General features: G+C 37.1%; 1 protein-coding gene across 1 annotated transcript in view; it reads left to right on the top strand.

The window, feature by feature from the left end:
• The window catches only part of VPS13A (vacuolar protein sorting 13 homolog A), a 108,213-nt gene that overhangs the window by 30,016 nt on the left and 51,736 nt on the right, over positions 1-26,461 (top strand). Inside the window, exons 21-36 of the mRNA XM_066569822.1 lie at positions 646-778; positions 1,595-1,712; positions 5,415-5,553; positions 10,212-10,296; positions 11,995-12,167; positions 13,677-13,833; positions 14,196-14,275; positions 14,529-14,588; positions 14,667-14,823; positions 15,248-15,364; positions 15,446-15,549; positions 15,994-16,161; positions 16,810-17,117; positions 17,827-17,974; positions 18,883-19,033; positions 25,686-25,810. Coding sequence (XP_066425919.1) covers positions 646-778; positions 1,595-1,712; positions 5,415-5,553; positions 10,212-10,296; positions 11,995-12,167; positions 13,677-13,833; positions 14,196-14,275; positions 14,529-14,588; positions 14,667-14,823; positions 15,248-15,364; positions 15,446-15,549; positions 15,994-16,161; positions 16,810-17,117; positions 17,827-17,974; positions 18,883-19,033; positions 25,686-25,810 — 2,223 coding nt within the window. The remainder of the gene's footprint in view (positions 1-645; positions 779-1,594; positions 1,713-5,414; positions 5,554-10,211; positions 10,297-11,994; positions 12,168-13,676; positions 13,834-14,195; positions 14,276-14,528; positions 14,589-14,666; positions 14,824-15,247; positions 15,365-15,445; positions 15,550-15,993; positions 16,162-16,809; positions 17,118-17,826; positions 17,975-18,882; positions 19,034-25,685; positions 25,811-26,461) is intronic.

The raw sequence follows: 26,461 nt of genomic DNA, 5'->3' as shown, positions 1-26,461 counted from the left end.
TCCTTTGAATATTGCCTGGGTTTGACAAAACCAAATATGAATCCAAAATTATTAGACATATAAGGATGACGACAGACACATTTCATCAGAGATGATCAGGGAGGGTACATACAAATGTGAAATACCAAAGAAGTATGGGTGTCCCAAAGCTGAATCAAAGGACTATTTACTGATACTGAAGGAAAGACATTGGTGATGAACAGTCCAAATAATCTTTTCCTCTCTAATGTGTCACAACTGAATTCAACAGAGTTCAGAAATACCTTTCATGTGTCTGAGTTGCTTAATGCAGTAATATTTTATATATAAAAATTCTGAACGATTATTCTACTGATTAAAAAGGGTTTGAGATTTTATACTTTGGAGTTTAAGTCACCTATTGAAGAAAATTATTCTGTACATAGTATATAATATATTTTTATTTGCTTTTTCTTCCTTTCTTTGAGGAAGAAATGGTATTAATACTCTGGTTTTTGTTTTGGTGCAGTCTAGAAATTTTAGATATTTGGTGTGCTGTGATAGTTGTAAGACTCTGTGACCTATAGTGAGGACTGAATCATTTGTTATGGTAGGAACAAGTATGTGTAGAATTAGTGCCTTGAATATTTCTGAAATTGATTTTTACTTTTTTTTGACATATTTAAGATGGCAAGCAAAAGTCGTTCTGATTTATCAAAAATCAAAGTAGGACAAACCTCTATTGAAGATATAATGTCCAGAGCTTATGACAGTTTTGATGTCCAGCTCAGTAGTATGCAGTTACTGTACAGCAAACATGGTAAGTATTCATGAAAGTAATCTTTCTTTATGTGACTGAATACAATGTGATGGTGGTTGTGCCTCATATTTGTAGCTGAAGCAGTGGAGAATCTTTTGGAATGTACTTCTCCAAATGTAAGTGTTCTAAATTCAGTACTATCAACATATGATGTATTTCCAAAACATACCTTTAGGACTTCAGTTCCAATTTTAGCAAATTCATAATAAAATTCCTTTTGTTGAATACATCTCATTTGATTTGTTGCATAGTGAGTGTAAGACTGTAATTACTTTGTTTATGGTATTTTCCTTCAGTGCCTTTGCTTTTCTCCAGATTTAAAGCAGAGTCCACAAGTAGTTGTAGGTTTGATCATTTTTTTGAGGGTAAGGAAAGGATGAGAATTGAACTACTTCAATAAGGTATCAAAGGAAACTTTAGTATTTTGGGAACTAGCAACATAGAGTCAATCATAATCAGAGATGTCTTAATAATTTAATTCTTAATCTTTTGGGTTTAATTCAGTTTAATGATTTAACTTATTCCAGGGGCGAATACAGAGGCTAAACTCCCAGTACCACACATGTTAAGAATTGGGTCCTTGAAAGTCTACCCCATGGATGCTGTATCTGTGAAGATGAGTATAGGAGAAATTATTAATTAGTCTTGTATGTCTGAAGTTCAGATGTGTAAATACATCTGTTGATAGAACTATAAAGAGATCATGGCACCTGAATTTCTAGGAATGTGTACTAATATCAGATACTTCAATTCTGTGATGTGTACTGAGAATGAATCTCTTTCAGTATTTAAAGTAGGTTTTCTCTGCTCTTCTAGATGAGAACTGGCGAGAAGCTCGGAAGCTGAAAAACTCATCTCAGTGTATCTTGCAGCCCTTGGATGTAAACCTGGAATTTAGCAGGGCCATGGTTGTTACAGATGCAAGAATGCCCAGGTATGTATTTTCCCAATTTTGAAATTTTATGGTAAATTACTTTTTTGAGGGGAAAAAGAGGAAAAAATAAGGATCTGGTTATACCTGTGCACTTTTGCATTGGCTATATTTAAATATTGAAAGTAAAATACATTTATCTAGAAAAATAGAAAATAAATTAAAATAAGTTTTCAGATACCAAAAAGGTGATAGAATGTTACAGTAGTCTGCTTAAAATATATAAAGATTTTTATTAAAGATATTACTGCCTCTTCTAATTCAGTCTTCCTAATAGTTACATTTCAGTTCTCATTGAAAATACCAAGGAGCTAAAAATCTGAATTTAAAATCAGTTCTATAAATACCAAAAATATTTTGAAAAGTAATGTGCTGTCATACTCCCTCTCTTTTGATTTGGCCTATTGTTCTAGTTAGTTTACCTGCTATGGAAACAGCTGTTAATGCCTTGAATTTGCACTTAGGGTTGTTTAGCAAAATCTTGTTAGTTATAGAAATTGTACCAATCAGAAGAAAATAATTAGTACTGTTAATAACGATCAGTGATTGCATGATATAATGCTGCCACCTTCTGGAAACCTGGGAGGCCAGATTTTGAATTTTGGTGCTTACAAAACATCTTAATGTTTTCCCTCCTTATTTTTTCTCTGTTAAAGACGGTCAACAGAGTGTTAGAAAGTGAGATTTCATTTCTATGGTCATAATAACAGAATGACATAATTTTAATGTAGGTTTGCAATTCACATCTCTCAAAAATTACACTAGTATAACCTGGATTAAGGGGTGTCTTCTCTTAATGTGTACACGTGTTGCATTATTGCAATACTAGCTGTCTTGACTGTCTTGGCTACCTTATGTACTTTGGCAGTTCATGTGTCAAACTGATTCTGGAAAATTCCTGCGTAATTTTTCTCTATATCACATTGGGCATAAATGATGAAGGTTAACTGTAGCTTTTGTGTCAGCAAGAATCCCCTAAACTGTAAATTTTAGTATAGTTGAATAGGGTTAAATATATAGTTTAGTTCAATATTATGCTCACATCAGTTACATATATATATTTAAAAAAATTAATGTACATGTATCTGTTCCTTTATATTTCAGATTTTATAAGCATACTGTCATGTAAGCCCAATATTCTATTTTTTCAGAGTTTTTTAATTAATATTTGGAACTGCCTGCATAGAACAGCATAGTTCTGTTGAGAAAAATGAGTCGAAAGATGTTACTTTTACAGCAAAACCTACCACCAGAATTGTTGCTTAATGTAGTAAATGCTTACAAATTAGTTCTTAGTTTGGAAGGCCCCTGCTTTATATTTAGTCATCTGAAAAGCAGATGATTGGGTGTTTCTGTTTCTATTTTTGATTCTTTGATTTTCTGTCTTTCAGTGTCCATTGAACTCATTTGAATTCCTTGCAATTTTGTTGTTCAAAACAGTAATGAGTTTACTAGGCTTTGTCCTGACTTTGTTTAGAAAGGCACATTTTTATATTGCTACCTTGAGGAGAATACTAATTTAGGTAATTTTGGTAATGACTGCTGTATCAAAGGACTTTCACTGTTCATCTGTTATCATCTACTTTTACTTCCTAATCATTAAAATAGACTTTCATTCTGGTTGGATATGAATATCTGCATTTCTTTCATTTCTGGTAATAGGATGCTCCTTATGGTTTCTGTTACTTGAAATTTGGAAGCACTAATACGATTCTAGCACTAATTCTGTAGTTTTACAGCCTGTGTAAGGTTTTATATTTTTTTGATATTTGTTTTATCCTGTTGTATGGTCCCTCCATTTTCTGGGAGAGGTGTCTGAGAGTCTGTCATATGGTTTTTGAAGGTGTATGAAGAAAGTATTAGGATAGCAATATTAAGAGCATCCTATATAATAGCATTCATTATAAACACAATAAAAATTCCAATGTGAAGGAATGTACTGATTTGCAGCTTTGATGGTGGCATTCTTTTAACATTTCTTTCTTTCTAAACACAACCAAACTGAACTTGAAGGAAGTTTCTGCACAGATTTCCACATCAATTGAAGCACCTAGCTTCTCTGTGCCTCAGTCTCTACAAATGGGGTGTAATGGATTCTCCATATGGAGATTTCCAAACCTTAAAAGCTTTTGTTTAAAGAGCAGTGTAGAGAGCCCAGACTATTTGCAGTTGTGTGCTTTGTATCTGCTGAGTGCCTTCCTTCTAACTGTATGGGCTGTCTGTTGTACAGACACTTATGAAAAATGTCTTGACAATGTACACAAATTTTTGTTGAGAGGTTTAAGTGCAATGAAAATGAGAATTGCTATTGTATATTTAATTGCTATTGCTCCTCCAACAATGAGGAGCACAGAGGAAGGAGAGGTCCTTCAAACCTGGTAGTTACACATCTACCTTAACTCTCTCCATAATAATAAAATAAAAAAAAAAAGGAAATAGAAAAAAAAAGGAAGAGTCTAAATCTCTCTCTGATAGAACTGTAATTAAGAATTAGAATAGTAGTTGAGAATTAATCCTGTAAGGTAAGGATGTGAAGAAATTAATAAACTTAAGAAAATGACTGTTTTCTGTCACAGTTTAACATGTACAATTGTGTGCTTCCTTAAGTGTCAGAAACTGTTTCTTCAGATACTCTCATAGTATCAAAGTTAGCTGAGATGGGTTGAAAATATGGAGCTTTTTATTCTCACATCTTCTTCGGTCTTTAAGTTTTATGTCACTTTGAAGACTCAGGTGTGAGTTAAGCACATCAAAAGTGGAAGGAAGTAGCTTGTCTTGTTCCTTACACAGTATGCATCTGGTGCTCCCTGTTACCTGTTGAACAGACCTTTTTATCTGTTCTAACTAGAAGTTGTAATAAAAAACCAATATGTTCTTTGAGCAAATTTTCTGCTTGCTTCTGTTACACTCACTTGTATGAAAAACAAAGTAGTGTTTTAAACCTTTCAAAACTCATTGTGCACGTTTGATGTGATTCTACTTCTTTTTTGGCCAAATTGTATTCTATTACACTTAAAATATGTTTTACTGTTTTAATTTTTAAAGATGGTTATTTTATTCTTTTATACCCTGCATGGCTATATGTTTATTCTTTTGTTAAATATCTAGACTACCGCTGTAGTGTGCTTAACTATACATGAGTTCTAGGAAGTATTTTGTATTCTTTTTTTGATCTTTTGAGCCTTAAACATTCACATGCAAAAAACACCTCCATCTTTTCTTTGTAAAAGACTGTGTAAAAGCTCAGTTTTGTGATTTATTGTAAGTAATTAAATGCATGAACATGAGGGGACAATTTCTGATTGTAAGGAAACTGTGCCTTACGTAACCAAACCGGAAGTGGTTATTAGTACTATTTGTAGTCCTGATCCTCAAGACTTTGTAGCAAATGGAGTATAAATTACACTACTAAGTGGATAGTTGCTGATCAAGGAACTTTTCTGTGTGCAACAGAAGAGTTGCATATATATATATATATATATATATATATTTATATGCATATATGCATATATATATATGTGTGTGTAGACATATATATATATATATATATGTCTACACACATAATACATGCAATAGTTAGATGAAGGATTTTTGGACCCAGAAGACTTTCATGTTTTTCAGAACAAAAATAATGTGAAGTTTGATTGAAATAATTTTAAGATTAATTAACTGTGGAACTTTTGACGTTGGTTCTTTAAAAAACAGGTTCAAACTGTCAGGACAGTTGCCTTTACTTTCTATCCAAATATCAGACCAGAAGGTGACAAGTATCTTGGAGCTAATTGATAGCATTCCTAAGCCAGAAAGTACACCTGCTACCAGTTCTCCTCCAAAAATGACTGAGGTAAGATTTTTAAGAGATTTCATTAAAAACTATCAGAAAAATACCTTCTTGATATTAGCATTCCAGTTTTGAAAGGTTCACAAAAAAGTGATGAACAAGTGTTGACTTCATGCCTCTTGAAAAATTTAGCTTTTTCTCTAAAGCTGTAGAAAATTTTCTTGCTGTTTAATTAGTTTATTGTGAACTTTGGCCCATAATTATGAAATAGTTGTCAAGTGTTTGGATTTAAAATAGAAGCCCTCAGAGTTTTACTACTAAGGGAATTAATTAGTAGTTCATAATAATCTTGACTAATAAGCATACTCAGTTTTGTTGAGGATTAGTTTAATTGTACCTTCAAATTTACAGATGTATCATAGTGCTGCAGAATTTGGGTTCAGCTGTTTTGTTTAGTGAAGAAAACATTAAAATGCTGGAATTTTTGAAGTTCAAGTATTATGTCATGTTATATGAGAGTTTCAAAAGCCAAACAAAAAATACTCACTCTCTGTTTTATAAACAATGCCTGCCTGGCAAAAGTAGCATTTTTTTTTCAGCTGACCTCAGTGCTTTTCTCATTTCAAGTCCTTTGCACAGTATAGCTCAGGATGGAAATTTTCCCTTGCACTTGTATCAATTAGGAGTTTGGAGAGTGGTTCTTGCTCTTTTACCACCTCCTTTCCTTGGTGAAAATGATTTCACTGTTTTATAAATTCTTCAGAACAGAAGTTTGTCCCCTTCTTATTTTTCCTGAAAAATATATTTCACCTTTTGAGCTGTTCTTAACAAAACTAGGAAATTAACTCACAGTTACTAATTTTTGACATGACTAGTCTTTGTGATCTGGCTGTGTTTAATATATCTGTAAAGCAATCCTCTTATTAGAATGTATGTGAACTCTTTTAAAAGTCAAAGACAAAATTTTCCTCTCCATTTTTCTGTCATTTGTAAATACTTCTAACAATCTGTTATTTAGTAACTCATGAACTTGATCCTACAGAAATAGTGGTCATCTTTGTATTTGGGTTTTTTTTAGATTATTTGATAATTATCTTTCCATCTTTGTACAAATTATTCTGCACTGTTCTGGAAAGCTGTTACTGCAGTTTGGTATTTTCTGTGGGTTATATTAGCATAATATTTATTAACAGTTAATGCAACAATTCGACATGCATTTCTATTGAAAGTATATATACAGTGAAGAGTATTTTTCTTCATGTGGTTCTTGCCATCTCTTTTGTGGTGCCATTAAAATTTTAGCTAATTCTGACTTAATAGTATACTTATAGTATACCCAGCCAAAGCCACCTTAGTCTCTGTTGTTTTGTGCAACAAATCACAGACTAACTTTTTTTGAGGGTAGGTTTTGGGACTTTACTTTTACAAGAATAGAATTTGCATGTATAAGATGCACATTGTCCTCTGCTTTATAGCACTGACTATACTTGAATTTAATTATAGAATTTAACTGTTAAGTCTGAAGTATTTTAAGTGACCTTGAAGTAATTAGTATTGCCTGTACATTAGTTGTGATATATAGTAGATGAGGTGAGGAAAGACTGTGGACCAAGTATAAATATATTTGTGTTATATGTGAATCCAGATCAAAACTTAGGCTTAAACCTGTCTGCTCAAGCTTCAGAACATGACAGACTTTAATTGCTGGTATTAAATTCGGTTAATTTGAGTGGATTTTGTATTTTGATGGTGGCAGGTATACTACCATGTTTTCATCCTTACAGCTGTAATTCTTCTGGACTTTGTTAGCATCCTATAATTTCTGAACTGAAAAGAATGTGAAATCCTTTGTTGTCAGAGTGCTGTTTTCTTTGTTACATTCTGAGTTAGTGGTGGAAGTGTTCTTGAGCTGTGAAAACAGAAGACATTTTGGAACAGATCCTTCTACATTTTTGCACTCAGCATTTTAGTCCAAGAAGACACTTCAGTGTATAAGTTCATTTTTCATGATTTGTACTATGAAAAGTCAAATTTAATTTATTTCTCCTTGTTTTCATAGAATGTGGAAGTGTTACAGACGAGACATTTTCACGTATTTCTTAAATACTTAGTCTATTTATTACTTGTGTATAGCCAGCTGGGGGTTTCTGTACAAATCACAAACAGGGTGGGACTGCTGTGGAACATGCCTTGGGCTGTTTTAGTTTTCAGCATCAGTCTCATTACATGGTTATGAGAATGGGAGGATGCCATCAGCTCACATCCCAGGCAGCAGACCCAGAACTTAATGTTACAACTTACTTTATAAGTTTCTTGACCAATCACACAAAGCAAAAGCACATTGACAGTAGTTCTATCCAACCACTGTAAGCACACATACCTTTGGTTAAAACAATGCCTGCTTATTTCGAATACAATACCTGCTTGTAAACCTTAAAACACAATGCACAGAGCTCCATTATTAAGCTTAAAACTTCCTAATATCTTGCTAGATAAACTTTTCTGTAGCTTAGGCAGTTATTCTAGACAAGTGTTAATACACAGACCATTGTTCTATTTGTCCTTGCTTTTCTACTTTTTAAATATTTTTTTCTGCTGATCTATCTCATGGCTGCTGCTTAGCTCCAGTCACAGTTCTGCTGTCTCTGAGGCCTGCCTTTTGCAGCTTTCCCCAAACCCTCTGATTTTGTGGATTCCCACACTTGTAGACATGAGTATATTCAATAAAGTCAGATTATGTAGGCTGGAGGCAGATGTGGGAATGTTGAGTGTGAGATGAAAAATGTAGCCTTGGAAACAATATTCAAGATGAGTGTTTCTTGGTACCTGATGTATTGATTTGATACTGTGGTGTTGTGAATAATTGTCTGAGCCTGAGCTTTGAAAAGTGCAGTAACAAGGGAGAGGAGAAGATGTGGTGGTGCAGGAAAAGAGCTGTTTTAAACTGTGCAGTCCAGAGCCAAAGGCACTCAAGAAGAAAGGGCACAGTGCACAGTTCTCTTACTTTGATACTCTGTGCAAGGCACATCTATAATACATGTGCATGTGGAACTTGCAGGTGAGAATTCTTTACAAACTTAGATTACTGAGATTGCTTTCTGAGACTTGATGACAACTAAATCATTTGGATACCTTTACTAAGAGCATTTAATTCTATCATGTATGAAACCACGTGGAGTGGAAGATTTCTATTCTAGAGTGCACTCTAGTGGCATTTCACATATTTTCAGTTACCACTCCGAGTTGTGCCTAACTGCATTTCACTGTTGAAGACCCAGAATCATAGATTATCCTGACCTGGAAAGGACCCACAAGGATCCTCGAAGTCCAACTCCTGGCCCTGCACAGGACCATCCCTAGGGCTCAACACCATATACTGCAGAGCATTGTCTAAACACTTTTTGAACTCTGTCAGGCTGGTGCTGTGACCACTTCCCTGAGGAGCTGTTCTAGTGCTCAGCCACTTTTTTGGAAAGGGATCTTTTCATAGTGTAAACCTCCCTGACACCCCTTCATACTGTTCCCTCGAGTCCTGTCACTGGTTCCCAGAGAGAAGGGATCAGTTTCAGCCCCTCTGCTTCCTCTTGTGAGAAAGATGAAGAGTACTGTGAGGCCTCCTCTCAGTACTTTACTAGTTGGTTTTTTCCCCTTATGTCTGAAGCAGTGCAATTCAATGAGGCAAAATGCTAGATTCCACACTTGGGTCACAACAACCCCAAGCACTGCTACAGGCTGGGGACGAAGTTCCTGGCTGTCCAGCAGATAAGGAACTCGGGGTGCTGGTTAATAGGCAGCTGAACGTGAGCCAGTGGTGTACCTAGGTGGCCCAGAATGCCAAGGACATCCTGGCCTGTACCAGTAATAGTGTGACCAGCAGGACCAAGGCAGTGATTATCCCCCTGTCCCTTGACACTGGTGGGGCCTCACCTTGAATCCTGTGCTCAGTTTTGGGCTCCTCATGGTGAGAAAGGCTGAGGTGCTGGTCTTTTCTCCGAAGTAAAAAGTGCCAGGATAAGAGTAAATGGCCTCAGATTGCCTCAGAGGAGGTTTAGATAGGATATTAGGAAAATTTTTTCACCAAAATGATTGTCAGTCATTGGAGCAGGCTGCCCAGTGGATGAGTCACCATCTCTGCTGCTATTTAAAAGGCTTGTAGATGTGGCTTGCCACAAAACTATGTCTCTTGCAGTGCTAGGTTTATAGTTGGACTTGCTGATCTGAAGGTTCTTTTCTAACCAAAATGTTTCTATGATTCTATGAAATAGAAAGAAGTCCTGTCTGCTCTAATGTTTTTTTTTCTCTTTTTCTTTTTTCCCCACCCAGCACTTGTGTTATTTTTGTAAAGAGCTGTTGATCTTTATTGTTCTCTGAAGTTGCTGTATTGTAGTCCTTTGACGGACTAGGTTTTGTCTTTTATGATTTTTCATATCATGTGCCATTTCTAACCATCTTTTGGTCTGTGAGGTTGAATCCTCACTGTGTTTTGTAGTGAGTTCTCTCTAGTTAGATGCAAGTGCAAAAGCTGCTGCTTCTACCTATTTTAGGTCTCGTTTCTCCCCATACTTACAATTTTAGTAATGTGTTTAATTTTATTGAATTGCACTTAAGCTAAGTTGTAAATTGCACTTTCCCTAAGTTGTAAAACTTGGATGCAGCATATATGCATGCAGTAACGTGACCAATAAATACAAGAAAAAATTTTATGATATCACCTGTTTCAGGCTACACTGACCCCTGTGCTTCCAGCACCACATTCATCTCAAGGCGTGTATCCTGTTTTGGATCTTCATTCATTTGCTGAGTCAGGTAGTATAATCTATTTTAAAGTCTTGCTTAAGAAGTGGGTCAAGTCAAGAAGTTTTTGAGTTCTTTGAATTAATTTATTATTCTTACTGTAAGCAAGGATATGGGGCTTTGTTTCAAGTTCTTGAGGGCTGAGTAGTGTTATATTCTGTTTAGCTTATAATTGATGCTGTACAAACTACTTGTAGCAATATATTACATATAGCAATATATATGTATATATTGTTATATACAGCAGTAAAATTCTGTATTCTTGTTTTCGTCATTCCCTTCCTGAGGGTATAGCAGGAAAATTTTGTTTGGTATGGTGGATTTATTTTTGTCGGCATATGTTATTGCAAATCTGCATTCAGGGCATTTGTAGTAATACGAAATTTTTAGCTTTAGCATTTACTTAGTCCTCTGATGATGGTTTTAATTATTTTCTTGTGGTGAAGGATTTCTCTCCTATTTAGGTGGATTTGTTTAAATTACAAGGTAGGGAAATTATAACCATTAGAAACTGCTTTGTTTTTATAAACAAACATTTTGATTTGTACTGGATAAAGCAGAAGATTGGCTGTGGGAGAGCCAGTTGTGTTCAACACTTCCTTGCTGTTCAAAACAGCTTAGCTAGATCCTAATGTTTCATCTAGTAGTTACATTAGAAAAATAATCAAACATATCAGTATTATTTTAGTATCAGTTATGTTTGTGATGCCAAAACACTCAGCCGGAGAAACAGACTACTACTACTTTCTGAAGTTAATGATTTTTGTGGTTAGCAAACACTAGCAAAATTATCGGCAAAGTTACTATGTCTGTTTCATAGCCTTAAATTCAATGTGTAAAAATATGTATTTGTGCATCTTTATCTGTTTTTATATAAGCTCCTTTAAGTGTCCAAATGTAGAGTCATGTCTTTCAGTTCTTAAAAACTAGGCTGAAGTGAGAATGCATGCTGGCAACAAGTAATTTGAGAAAGTAATAGCTAGATTTAGATTGGAATCGAGTCTGATTTTAAATCTATATACAGTTATACAGTCCTTTTAAGTGATTTATGTTAGTTCTCTATCTTTACTCTCCAAAATCTCAGAGCTGTTTTTAAGCTTTACAAAATACTTCATGTAATTTGTTGAGTTTTTTTAGAAGGATATTTCTTCCACAGTTGCCTTATACTTCAGTGTTTATGTTTTTAGATGAAGAAGACCTTCACAAGACAGTGTAATCTATTTATCCTGGTTATATTTCTGCACTAATGTAAAGTGAATTAAAAGCTTGATACTTCTTAGGAGTCTCTCTGAAATGGGAGATCTACAGCAGCAAGAAATCCCAAGTAGTGTGGCTGATACTGAGGCCATGGCTCCTGTACTGTCAACAGCAGTCTGATCAGCAGATGAGTTTAGCTGTTAGGTCACACGAAAAGCAAGACAAAGCATCGATTGTGCTGTCTTTTGCAAAGCCAGAAGTAAGAGAATGCTGACAAAGTAATTAGCTAATGAGATCTGAAGTTTATGATGACATGATGGAGGCAGCTATAGGTGTGGTGTAAAGTTATGGAGGCAGGAATTGGGATGGTTATGGAAACAGAATTTAATGTTAGTTGTCAGCTAGATACTTGTATATTTAAGCTTTTATAGATGTAAAAACACTAGGTCACAATACTGTAAAATATTGGCTGTGTAAACTGCATATGTAATGATGTTGTGAATTAATCCTTAGAATCAGAAGAAGAATTTTATGATGCACTAAGCAGTCCTGTGGAAGATGTGCCATTTTTTGAAGTCTCATCTGACCCCCTCAAGCAGACTGTCAGTACAAGGCGAAAAAACCTACACAAACAGGAATCTCTGAAAAATATGACAGATTTCCAACTAAAGTTTGAAGTAGCTGAGGTAAAATTACTTTTAAAAATTTCCCTGAAGCACAGCAGGACTGTATTTTTTCCATGTTTGTTTTGTTTATAATTCCCTGTGCGCAGAGATATTCATTCCCCATTTTCCCCTGAAACTGTTATGCAGAGTTTTTTCCATAAAAACTCTGGATATGGAATAATTGTGCTTCTGTATCCTTGTTATCACTGAAGTGCTTTGGTTTATCCACTTGATTTCCCAACTCACTTTGTCACTGAATTTTCTTTACCTGTGTCTCAGAAATCACATTACATCTTTGTTTCAGCTAAATAGGTTCTTGTGGCATTTTTTCCAGATACTGCTGTGGTCAGTGGGAAAACTTCATTAATATTTTATGTTGTAACAAGCACCTTATTGTTCTGTTCTAGTTCTTCCCAGATGCTGTTGTCCACACATGTAAATCTGTAAGACCTTCATTATGAAGAGTTTTCTGTATTCTTGCTATTTCAGGCTTAGGGGGGAAAAAAGAGTACTTTATCCAAATGCAAGAACCCCTGCTAACTGTATTAGTTCTAGTAAAAGAGGTGACTTATTAACACTATCGTTAACTTTGTCATTAGATGATCATGGCTATGGCACTGTTATTTCTGAAACTCAGTGTATTTTACTTTACATTTATTTTAAAAATAAATCATACCAGTTCAGTTAACTTTACAAATTTTGTTTTATGCTAGGGCTTACAGAATGTCTTCAACACCTCACAGCTAGCTTTTAGCATACTATATATTACACCTTTACTACTAATAAAACTGAAATGTAGTGTTTACGTGATGACAAGACCTTATTTAGAACTACTAGTCTAAAACGAGGATGCTATGTTTTACCTTATTTTCTAATGACAACTAACTTACAATCTTTAAGAAAAAATTAATTTGGGAATCTATTAGAAATCACTTCTGTTATCCTCAAAGTTTAAAATCGCTTACTGAGTTTTGTTTTGATTTTCCTTATTTGTAGACAGCATTACATGGAAAGGAAGAATACATATATTTGTTTGGTTGTCAAAATTGGATACAGCAGCCCAGCTACATATTTATTTTACAACAGTATTGTCATGCATTGGTGAAAATGTAGTAAATCCTCTTGCCAGACATTCAGCTTGGGAATCTAACTCTTAGTAGGAGAATTCAGAGAAATTCCAGTGAAAGTAGTAAACACTTTGTGCTGACTGAAAATCTAGTTTTGACTGTATTGAACATTGCTGAGTGCTGTACAGATTTTTTTTTTAAATAATAGTTTGTGTGACTGTTACTTTGGTATTACATACACGCATGTTTGAAGTTTTTGTTATAATACCAGCAACCAGTACTGCTTGTTGAATTGTTTATTTCTATTCAAGGCATTTGCTGTATAGAGTTTAATTATCAATCTACAAATAGACATTAACCAATAAAATGTAAGTAAATATATCCTGTATAAAAAACGAAGCAGTTCTTATGCTTCTTATAATCCCTTAATGGTTTTGGGTGTGTGTTTTGGTTTTTTTTTTAGGTCTTAATTAAATTATGCCGTCTTACTGGTGATACTGAGATGCCTGTGCTTCAGCTTGATATTTTGGGCTTAGGCACTGAACTTAAAGTGAGAACATTTGACATGACTGGAAGTGCTTTCCTTCGTGAAGTTGGTCTTCTGTGCCCAGAGTATATTGGTAAGTATTTATAATCTGGTCAAGGAATTTTTCACAAATAACACTGTGAATTTGTCTTCAAAAGCTCTGTAGGGCTTTTGTCAAATAAGGAAGATTTGCTTCCTTACTTAAATGTGGGTCTGAGGGCAAGTAAATCAGGAGCTCATCCACTTATTAGTGCTTTGGTAAATATGTTCTGGTGGTGATGATTATAGAGATTGTAGATTGTGGACGTTTAATTATTTGACGTCTGCAAAAGAGGGTTTTTGATTAAGCAGCAATGACAGCTATTAGCCTAGCTGGCAGTTTATAGATGAAGAAGGTTTTAATTTTTTTTCTTTTAAGTAATTTTCTGTATTCTTTTTTTTTCTTGTTTTTTTTAGATGATAATGACAAGCCAGTTTACATAATTACTACATTGGATAATGTAGAAGATGATCTTCTCACTCTGGAATATACAAAGGTTAGGAAAGAGTAGGCTTTGCTTTTCAGTTGTAAGCCTGTCATAAACATCACATTAATATGCACCAGATGTTGAAGGTTATTTCCTTACTTATTGTCGTTTTTAACGTCTTGAGTGTAATGTGCAAAGTCTGTCTGCTCCTTCAGCAGAAAAAATTTACATCTTAAGTTGTAGTGGATTTGAAAATAAGTTTTTTAAATGGAATTTACAAACTTCTGATTTGTTTGTTTTATGTGCATTTTTGGTGAAATAGACTGATATTAAGGGACCAGAACTGAAAACTGTCTGTCAGAATGTTCTACAGAAAATAAAGGTATGATAATTTTTTTTAACATAATTTTCTCAATTTGGGAGGAGAGGCATACTGGATAAACAAAAATTTTTCTTTTAGGTGAACTTTTCTTCTCTAGATGTTCATTTGCATACTGAAGCTCTGCTGAATGCAATGAACTATCTGAGTAATCTTCTGCCTAAACAAGAAACTAAAGTTGTGGAAGAACCAGTCCATGAAAAAACAGAAGAGAAGAAGGATGTTCTAAAAAAATTTAGTAAGTTTCTTTATTATTTTTTCCTCCTTTCATTCCTCTTTTTTCACTTAAGTAAGAAATAAAACAAAGGTACTTTATATTTTTGTAAGCCTGTCAATGATGTTTGATATGAGAAATTTTGCTTCAAGTTATATGTATTTATACGATTGTATGCTTAGCCATGTGCAGTTTTCTGACACATAGATCAAGGCTTACATTTGCTATGTATTGGAGGCACTAAGTCAATGTAAATAGAAAAGCCATAAATTTTTGTCAGGTTTTTATTGTTTTTTCCTTGGTATAAATTAAGGCATTTGATGGCCTTATGGCTGTTACCTTATACCTGAGGAGCATCAACCTCTTACTTGCTGTGCAGTTTAAAAACTAAAACAGTACATGTCCTCATTGAAGAATGGTAACTTTTGTTATTTTTTATTTCCCATAGCATCAAAAAAATCAAAATGTGAAGATATTATTGACCTCATTATCTGTGCGGATTTATCATGTTTGCGTATTTTTATCAGAGAGAAAAACCGTAGAATAGCTGAAATTCACATTGAAGGTAGGAACAAAACTTTAATCACAAAAGCACAAAACTTTGTAAGCACTATAGTGTATGGATTTTGTATGTCTTGTTTTTGAGGTCTGGATAGCCAAGTGATCATGAAGAAAGCAGCAACTGATGTGACTGCAAAATTGAAGAACATCAGTATTGTGGATTCTGATGAGAAAGCGTTGTATAAAAAGGTAGGTGTATGCATGTATTGTTGATTTTCTTTTTGAATGGATGCTAAATTAAACTTACTTTTTAGACTCTACTCTCTACTGTGACTTTTTTCAGTCATGTTTTATGTACTTGCTGGGAGTAGTATTCTCTATATGACAGAATAATTTTGCACTTACAACCAGTGATGATTAGACTGACATTAATTTGTGTAACTGATATTTAACTGCTCATAGCCTCTTACTGTGTTGGCTTTTGTGAAGAGAATTATTCAAGCTGAGATGTCAACTTAATAGTTGCAGCTATTTCAATGGATTTTAAAATTTTGATTTTTTTTTTCATATATTGTTGAGATACTTGGAGTAAAAATGTCTTAGTGGTGTGAGGTACTATGTTTTGTTTTGAAGTTAAGTTTCTCCAATATGTAAGTTTTTACAGTTAAGATAATGTTTTTTTTTCTTCTTAAGGCTCTTTACATCACAGAAAAAGAAGTCTTCAACTTCAGAATGGTATCATATGTGAATGCTACAGATGGCATTGCATATACAAATATGGATGTTGTTGACAATCGTATTTACCTAACTGTTGGGTGTATTCAGGTAGTTTTTGTCAACAAGTTTGTTTCATCTGTTTTGGTAAGTTTAATTTTCCAGATACTGTTTCTTATCATCCAGGTGAAGTTGTCAGAGCAAGAAAGGGATAAGACGTTCCATATGGGGTGGTGTCCATTTGTATAAGAGCTTTTATATACTATTGTAAAAAAGTTTACTGGGATTGATGGTTGGGCTTGATGGCTTATTTTTCTTCTACATATGTTTGTTACTGTGGAGCACATGAGTAAGCAAAAATGTTTACTATGGTTAATAATAATGTTTGTCTTAGAACGTTTGTAACAGCTGTTAAATATACATACCATTCATTATTTAGAACACTGAAATATAAGTAAGAAACCATGAAAATTAATGCCCTTTCCATAAATGCTGCTCATAAATCAATCTTCTGCTGCTCATATGATTAGATAAAATGTAGTTCCTACAAGTCATGTTACAAGGTCATTGCTCTTACCATCTAATTTTCCAAATATTTGGTATAGAAATTTATTTTTATATATGCATAATTTATCATACTTGAGGGAAGATTATCCTATTAAAGAATTTGGACAAAATGTATAGCAAAAATAACATTTTAGGATGGTTTGCTGTTTAAATAACTATGATTTATAGTGTTTTTGAAGTATTGTAATTCTTAATAATTAATTCCTGATGTCTGTATTCCTTTCCTAGGCTTTTATAAATAACTTTCAAGCTGCCAAGGAAGCTTTTACTGAGGCAACTGTTCGAACAGCAGAGAAAGCAGCTACAGGTGTAAAAGGGTTAGCAGAGCGTAGTTCCCGTTTAGCGCTGGATATCAATATCAAGGCACCTGTTGTGATAATTCCACAGTCAGCAATGTCTGCAAATGTCCTGGTGGCTGATCTTGGTCTAATCACTGTGAAGAACCAATTCTTTATTGCTAAAACAAAAACACGATGTACTCTTCCACCTGTTATTGACTCTATGACGGTGAAATTGAGTGAACTGAAGTTATACAGGTAATGTAATGTCAATATTTTTAGAATTCATTTAATCCTTTTGGGATTCTTCAGGTAGAGAGCGTCAAGGAATAGTTAAATAAGTCGTTAATGGTTGCTGACTGGCTGACTATTATCTTGGACTATAACAACAAATGAATTTTTTTTAAAGCAATGAAAATGTATGGTTCAGGAAAAGGAGCAATCTGCGCGTGTTTAAATAGAAGCAAGTCATTGTTCAGGATAAATTTTGTAGTACTATAGAGTTACGCATTATTCATAAATTTGGGACAGGCTATACCTATTTGAATTAGACTGTTTTGATGGGATTTTCAAGCTATGCATAGCAGCAAAGGTCCTCAGTTAGACAGCCATTAAGAACTGTTTAAAAATGGTCCTTGGTGCAGGGGGTTCATGGAGGGAGCGGGAATGGAAGGGACTTTTCAAACACAGTTGGAGAGTATGGAAGAAAGAAGGACTTGCTCTCCACTGGAGAGCAGGTAAGAGGTCCTGACAAGAGTTTGTGTGTTGCATGCTTAGTATGTGCCTGATACCTCCTCCCTACAAAGGAAGGAGGTGCACTTGGTGGAGAAGGGCTTCAACTAGAGCTACTTGGAGTAGTATAAAGGGAGTTTTATAGTACTATTTAAAAGGATGAGGAAAAGACAGACATGTGTTTTTTAGAATGTGAAATATGCGAAAGCTGGCAGCATTTTACTTCTTTTCACAGATCTTACTATGAGCAAGATTCTTTGCAAACTGAAGTACAGTTGCTGCAGCCAGTCAATCTGGAAGTAGCTGTTGAACGAAATTTAGCTGCTGCATGGTATCATGAAGTTCCTGATATTGAAATATCTGGCCGGCTCAAGCCTATGAATGTAAGCACTTGTTTCTGAAAGCAACTGTTACAGTATTTCTGGAAAACAGATTCATTTTTCTCTATAAAAGTTCAAGCTCAGTAGTTAAAGTATTGTTTGATTTTAAGACATAGAGATAGAACAGCTTTTGTTGTTTCATAGGTGAAAAGAAAATGAATAGATTTTGGTTCTAATTTAAGGTCTGTATTTCATCTGTGATATTCCAGGCAGACTTTGTACTATGAATTACTGTTGCTAGTTAAAAATGCTTATTCTTTTATCTATCAGTGTCTTCCAATGAAGTATTGGAAAAGTTGGGGTTTATTGGTTTGTTCAGTAGCAGTGCTGAATTTGTACCTATGACAAACCTGAAGAGTTATTAATGACCTGCTGTGCCACATAGGCACTCACAGATCTATGGGGCCAAATGGGATTCATCCTAGCATGATTTAATTTAGCATAAAAAAAAGTAAATTGAAATTTAAACAGAATATAATTTAAATTTAACATTAAAAATAGAAAGGTTGTGATGTGTGTGAGGAAAACCAATTTGCCATATTTTGAAATAGAACTCGTAAGTATTACTGTAAAGTAAGTATTACTGTAAGGTGCATTGTGACTAAATGCAGGTAAAAATTTTGGTCAACTGTAAGTCAATCTGTATGTGTACGTGTTCTGACATTCCAGTTTCTAAATTGTAACTTGGTAGGGAAAGTTCGTAGATGAAAACAAAATAATGTGTGACTGATTTCTGATTTCTAGAAATTACTGTAAGGAGTTTTGTGAATTTGAGAAAAATGTTCAGCGTCATAAACAGAGACTCAGATGAGATTAATTTGATTTATCTGTTTACTTGTAAGCCCAGATTTTAGTTACCAAACATTACGTGAACAGAGTTGTTCTGATGTCCATTCCAATCTTTTTTAAAGCTCATTCTCAGTCAGGAAGATATTACCACAATACTGAGGACACTAAATGAAAATGCGGGTGAAAGCTCTGGTGCATCAACAGCTTTCCCTGAATCGAAAGCATCAGCTAGTCATTCTAGTGAAATGCATGGTACTTCTCAGCACTCTGCAGGTAATATTTTCTAAAATTACATCATCCGGCATTTTAGGTATTATTGTCAATATGTGGCTTCTGTTGGAATTGCATTTAAAAATGGATGCCAGATTTATCTGTGTATACCAATAATGTAGAATCACAAAATAATAAAGGCTGCAAAAGACCTCCAAGACCATCAAATGCAACCTTTGACCAAACACCACCATGTCAATGGAACCATAGCACTAAGTGCCACGTCCAGGTCTTCTTGAATACTTCCAGGGATGGTTACTACACCACCTTCCTGAGCAGAAACTCTTCCTGATGTCCAGCCTGAACCTCCCCTCTCTCAGCTTGAGGCTGTATCATCTTACCCTGTCACTCATTAGGTGTCTGTGAAAAGAGACCAGCTGCCCATCTTGCTACAACCTCCTTTCAAGTAGTTGTGGGGACCAATAGGGCTCCTCTGAGCTTCCTTTTCTCTAGCCTGAACACCTCAATCTCCTTCAGCCACTCCTCATATAACTTGTGTTGCAGACTGTTCAGCAGTTCCATTGTCCTTGCCTGGACATGTTTCAGGACCTCAATGTCTTTGTTTTGTGAGGGGCCCAGAACTGGAAGCAGGATTCGAAGTGTGGCCTCACTTTCAGTAAAGGCTGAGTACAGGCAGGCAATTGCTGTCCTGGTCCTGCTGCCCACACTGTTCCTGATACAGGCCAGGATGATGTTGGCCATCTGGGCACAGCTGGCTCATGTTCAGACACTACTGAGTAGCACTCTCAGGTTCTTTTCCCCTGAGCAGCTTTCCAGACACTCTGTCCTCAGCCTGTAGCACTGCCTGGGGTTGTTGTGATCCAAGAGCGGAACTTGGCACTTCACCTCATACCATTGGCCTCAGCCCATTATCCAGCCTGTCCAGACCCCTCTGCAGAGCCTTCCAATCCTCCAGCATATCAAAACTCCTGCCCAACTTGGTGTCATCTGTGAACTGACTCAGACTCATTTGATCCCCTTATCCAAATCCCTAATATTAAGTTGTTAAACAGAAGTGGTCCCAATATTGAGCTCTGGATTCCACCACTGGTGACTATCTGCCAATTGGATATAATTCCATTCACTACCACTCTCTAGGTCCAGCCATCCAGCCAGTTTTTAACCCAGCAAAGAGTTTACCTGTACAAGCTCTGGCCTGCCAGCTTCTCCAGAAGTATGCTGTGGGAGAAAGCATTGACTTCACTAATGCACAGGTAGTTAACATCTACAGCCTTTCTCTCTTAAACCAGATGAGTCATCTGGTTGAAAAAGGAGAATGGGTTCGTCAAGTAGGACCTGCCTTTCCTGAACCCATTCTGAAACCATTCTGGACCTGGACCCCGATCCCTTAGTTGTTCAGTTTGTGCTATGTGATCACACTCACGATGATTTGCTCCATAACCCTCCCCAGCACCAAGGCCAGGCTGACAGGCTTGTAGTTCCCTGGATCTTTCTTTTGTAGATGGGCATCACGTTGACCAATCTCCAGTCATCTGGGACCTCTCCAGTTAACCAGGACTGATGATAAATGATGGAGAGTGCCCTGGTGAGCCCCTGCCAACTCCATCATCACCCTAGGTTGAATCCTGTTTGATCCTATAGAATTGTGAACACCTGAGTGGCACAGCATTCACTAATTACTTCCTCATGGATTGGAGCAGGTTTCTTCTACTCTCTGACCCTGTCTACCAGCACAGGTGGCTAGTTGCCCAGAGAATAACCATTTTCACTCTTAAAGACTGAGGTGAAGAAGACATGAAGTACCTCAGCCTTTTCCTCATCCTTGGTGGCAGGGTACTCCTCCACATCCAGTGAAGGGTAGAGATTATTCCTTTGCCTGCTCTTTGTTGTTAACATATTTATAAAAACATTTATATATATATACATTTATATATATTTATTTGTATTTATTTTCCTTCACAGCAATGGTCAGATTGAGATCTAGCTGAGTTTTAACCTTGCTAATTTTCTCTGTGCAACTTAACAGCATCCTTGTACTTTTCTTCCACTTGCCTGCTTCTTCTTCCAAAAGTCTCATTTTTTCCCCTGAGTTCCTCCCTATTCAGCCAGGCCAGCCCATAGAAACTATGGATTTCATTCTTAAACTACATCTAGACTTCGTGGACCCCTTTTGTTTTAAGGGCTTATTGCCAAGGGACTGTCTGAACCAGTGTCCTAAAAGTCTGCCCTCCAGAAGTCCAAATTTTGTTGACACATTTTGTTTTGTATTGAAAACTGTTGTGTCATGGTTTCTGTGCTCAAGATGGCTCCAACCACAACATCTCCCACCAGCCCTTCTCTGTTTGTAAGCTGCAGATCCAGCAGGGTAGCTCCCCTGGTAGGCTCACTTCTCAGCTGTGTTGAGAAGTTATCTTCACATACTCCAGGAATCTCCTAGACTGCCTCCTCTCTGGTGTTGAATTCCAGCAGACATCTGGCAGGTCACAAGAACAAGGGCTGACAGTCATGAAACATCAGCATCACATCATAGAATAGTTTATCCACCTCCTCATCCTGGTTGGGTGGTCTATAACAGACTCCCACCAGGATATCTGCCTTTTCAGCCTTCCCCTGACTGTCACCCATAGGCACTCAACTTTCTCATTGCTAGCCTTGAGCTCTGTACACTCACAACACTTCCTACTGTACAGAGTCTCCCCACACCTCTCCTTCCTTTCCTGTCCCTTCTGAAGAGCTTGTAGCCATCCAGTGCAGCACTCTGCTCATCCCACCACATTTCTGTCATTGCTTTCCTGCTGCACAGTGGCCTCCAGCTCCTCCTGTTTGTAACCCATATCGTGTGCATTGGTGTAGTTGCACTTCAGCTGGGTTACTGATTTTACTCCTAACCCTGGCATCCTACCCCCAGGCTCATCTTAAGTGAGCTTGGTCTTTTTCCCACCCCCCTGCAAACCTAGTTTAAAGTCCTCTTAACTCATGCCAACTCATGGGCAAGAATTGTTTTTCCCCTTTGAGACGAATGAACCTCATCTGTCCCCAGCAGTCCTAGTATTACATCAGTTGCCTCATGGTCAAAAAAAGAAAATTCCACTGATGTCACCAGCCTTCAAGCATTGTGTTCATCAGGGGGGTTCTCCTGTTCATTTCAGCATTCTTCCCTGCTACTGATGGGATCAAGGAAAACACCACCTTATGCTCCTGTGCCTTCAACCAGTCATCCTGAAGTCCTTTCCAATTGCTGTAGGACTTTTTTCCTCAACCTTCTAATTGCCAACCTGTACAAACAGAAGTGGGTAATAATCAGGAGTAATAATCCTCTACTGAGTAATAATCCTCTACTGACTCAGTGTAGAGGATCTCACAGAATGACAGAATGGGTCATGCTGGAAGAGACCACAGCAGGTCATCTGGTCCAACCCCCTTGCTCATGTAGGGTCATCCCAGAGCACATGGCGCTGGATTGTGTCCAGGCAGTTCTTAAATATCTCCAGTGAAGAAGACTCTACAACCTCTTTGGGCAATCTGTGCCAGTGTGTGGTAATCTGCACAGTAAAGAAGTTCTGTTTGGAACTTCCTGTCCATGACTTTCTGCTCTGTCCATCTTACCATCCACTGATCCAGGCAACACTCACAAGTTTGCCAGTGAGGATGTTGTGAGAGGCATTATTTAAAGCCTTGTTGGAGTCAAGGTAGACAATAACCACTGCTCTTACCTCATCCATCCAGGTAGTTATAGAAGATATCATGTTGGTCAAGCATGATTCCCCTTAGGTGAATCCATGCTGACTACTCCTTTTTGTCTTTCATGGGCATAGAAGAGATGGCCTCCAGAATGCAGCACTCCATCACCTTTGCAGGGATTGAAGTGAGGCTGTCTGGCTGGTAGTTCCGTGGGTTCTCCTCCATTGCCCTATTTGAAGACTGGGATGACGTTTGGTTCCTTCCAGTCCTGAGGCATCATTCCTAATCACCACAGCCTTTCAAAAATGAATGTGTGCAGTCAGCTTTCTCAGCATTCATAAATGTATCCTGTCAGGGCCCTCTATATGCATTCCAAGTAGCTTCACCTCACTTACATCTCCAATGTATTTCCTACTTATGTGTGAGTAGTGGCAGAAGCTCTTCATTCATCTATGGAGGTCTCTTGCCCCTTTGCCTGATTTCTTGCTCACTGGCCTGCATTGGGATGCCAGTTCTTGAGCCTGGAGGAAGTGATTCTTAGGGGAACAGCCCCTGCTGTTCCCCTCTGCTTAGGGGAACAGACCTGCTTTTGAGGGCCTGTTCCCACAGATTCTTCCAAGAGAATTCTCTGAAGTGGCTGAAGTTATTTCTCCTGAAGTCCATGGTTGCACTCTTACTTGGTGCCTTGTTCATTCCTCACCCAATCTGGAACTCCACAATCTCATGATCACTATCCAGCCAAGGCTGCCCCCAACCTTCACATCCCCCACAAGGCCTTTCCTGCTGGTTAGTGTGATGTCAAACAGCTACAACATTCCTTGTGGGATCCTCCACTATCCCTGACAGGGAGCTGTGATCAATGCTTTTGAGCAACCTGCTGGGCTGTTCGTGCTTCAGAGTGATGGCTCTGCAGCAGATGTCAGGGTAGTTAGAGTGGAACCAGGGTTTGTGTTTCTGAGGCTGCTTTGTGCTGCATGTCAAAGGCCTCATCCACTTCTTTCTCCTGCTCAGATGGCCTGTAGCAAACACCCACAACAGTGTCATCCCTATTGGTGTGCCCTTTTATCCTGACGCATAAGCTTTTGACTTGCTCATCATCCACCACAAGACAGAGCTTGATACATTCTGGGTGTTTGCTCACATAGAATGTTTTTCCTAAACAGAATATTGCCCTTCATGACAACATTCCAGTCATGTGAGTTATCCCACCACATCTGTGTAATAGCAATTAGGTCTAAGTCCTTTGACTGCACTTCTCGTTTCTCCGGTTTGTTTTCCATACTGTGTGCATTAGTGCACAGGCACATTATAGAAGTATTTGATTGTGCAAAGGGATGCCCCCTAGTCTGTCTTGTGGTTACGTCTTCGGATGCTTATATTCACTGAAAGTATTCTCTCTTAAGCCTCCTTTTGCTGCTTGAGTGGTCACTGTAGTTCTCCCCTTCCCACACCTTATCTCTGTCAAGCCTGGCCCTGTCCTCATTTCTCTTCAAATCTAGCTTAAAGCTCTCTCAACAAGCCCTGCTAATTCCTGAGCTAAAGCCCTTTTCCCCTCTGAGACAGGAAAACTCTGTTTGGTGCCAGCAGGCTCAGTGTTCTATAGCCTGACCAATGATGAGCAAAACCAAAATTCTGATGGTAACACAGAATTGCATTACCAAGGTATTCATCTGCATGATTTACTTGACAGGACAGAAGAGAACACAACTTGTGTCCAAGATCCCGCCTCTTGGTAGTACCTCTTACCTGAGGCCCAGGAAGGCAAGCAGACCTGTGGGATGGGTCCAGCTGGCATGCAGGGCCCTCAGTTCCTCTCAGAAGAGAGTTGCAACAATTACTTTTCTTTCTCTCTTTCTTAACCTGAAATTGTGATGTGTTTGGTTGACTGACTTGCTTTGGGCAACTCCCCAGGTAGACCTTCACCTTCACTATCATTTACTTCACCCTCAGATTCTGGAGCCTCATACCTATTTCCTAAGGTTACCTGTGAAGGCAAAGGAGATGATTCTCCTGTTGCCCCCAGCAGGCACCTATTTCCATTTACCCCTTGTCTTTTAGATCCCCTCCCTCTGTCTGATGACAAGAGGCTCTCACCATGTAGGCCTCACTTAGGAGAGCTCCTGGGCCCTGCCAGGTCTCCCATCTCAGGTTTCCCTGACTCAAGAGCCTGCCAGGCTCTTTGAGGTATTTTGCCGTGCCAGCTGTAGCCGCTGATGCTGCTCTTGTGGTTGCTGTCACTAAATACCTCCTTAGCTGATGAGGTTGGTTGGCTGCTAGTGGACCTATTATCTTGACATTGTGGTTTGAGCAATATCTGACAGTAATAATAATGAATAGGGGCAAGTGAGCCACTGAAGTGAGTTTTGGAGCATGACATGTAATGTAAAGGTCTTGTTATCCTGGCCATAATGCAAGGCAGCACTTAAAAGTCTTTTGACTGCATTTGTTAACATCCCAACTTTGGAAAGCTACCATTTTACTCTCTTTCCTTTATATGGTGGTTTCCTTGCTGTCCTGATTTAGATCTGTTTGATGACACCCCTGAAAGTTGTTCTTTTTTGATACATGTCACTGCCCATCGACTCAGCACACAGTAGAAAGAAAAGCAAGTAAAGAAAGCCATCTTTTGTTGAACTCCTTTATTACACATGAAAACCAGCAACAATGTGGCAGATGAACAAATGAGGAGGAAAGTAAATTTGTATTCTTTGTAGCACTCTTGCACACAGTAGTGTTAACTGGAAGTTGTACATTTGAGTTTTAAAGATGGTAAAAATCTCATGTTGAATACGTAAGGGGTGAATATAAATTTTATATTCTCAAATGTGTGATTTTGCCAAAAGTAGTTACATAAAGTATGATAAACATATGCTAAGTGTGAGTGGATTTACATGTGGAGAAAAAACTAAGTTGCTGTCTTTATGGTCATAAGCGAGGATATTTTGTTGTGTTTTTTCCTTATTTGCAGTCAGGTAATTTTCTAAATATTAACCATTTTTTTGATTCCTAAAAGGTGTAACTGTTGTGACATCAGCTGTGGTGGAATTGCATTCACCTATGAAAATAAAAACAACACTAAAACTGGACTTCAGATTTGACTCTCTGACTTTAGTGTTGTATAGTCCAAATGCAAAACAGGTAAATATAATTTTGGTTACAAAGAGTAATGAGCACCTTTAAGATTGCTTAGAGTCCTCGAAATTCTGAACAAGAATAGCTTAATTTGTGACAGAGAAAGTGTGTTCTAGCAATAATAATAAATGTGATGGAAATGAGAGAACAGCTATTTTATCTAAATTTCTTGGCAGATACTACAGGATATAGAATAGCCAGTGGTAGCATGTAATAGGTAGCATCCTCTGTCATCTGACAAAAATCTGATGAAAATTTCTTTTAATTTAAAATATAGTTTGGGAAGAAAAATATGCAGAGGAATGAAATATATTAATTAATTACATGTAGAGATGGGTACATGGACACACACAAAATGGTGGGGAATGATTCTTAAATTTGTCAATAGGAATACATTTATATTCATCTTGGTTTAAATTTACAAAACTTGTCACTAGATTTCTGACTAAAAGCTTGTAAGTTATTGTAAAGTTAGGTCTCTCACTTATGTTGACTTGCTTTAGAAAGATGATAGAAGGGCAAAGCTTTGCATTTTGAAAATTTCGTCTTGTATGTGGTTGTGGTTGTTTGTGGTTATCAAGCTAAAGATCCCAACATTTTGAATTATTAGTGGGTTTATTTAATTTATTATTTTTGAAAATATCATCAATTAAAGTA

The sequence above is a fragment of the Molothrus aeneus genome, chromosome Z, assembly GCF_037042795.1.
Source record: "Molothrus aeneus isolate 106 chromosome Z, BPBGC_Maene_1.0, whole genome shotgun sequence".
Lineage (NCBI taxonomy): Eukaryota > Metazoa > Chordata > Aves > Passeriformes > Icteridae > Molothrus > Molothrus aeneus.
The sequence above is the reverse complement of the archived record's forward strand: the minus strand, read 5'-3'. Positions and strand labels throughout refer to the sequence as shown.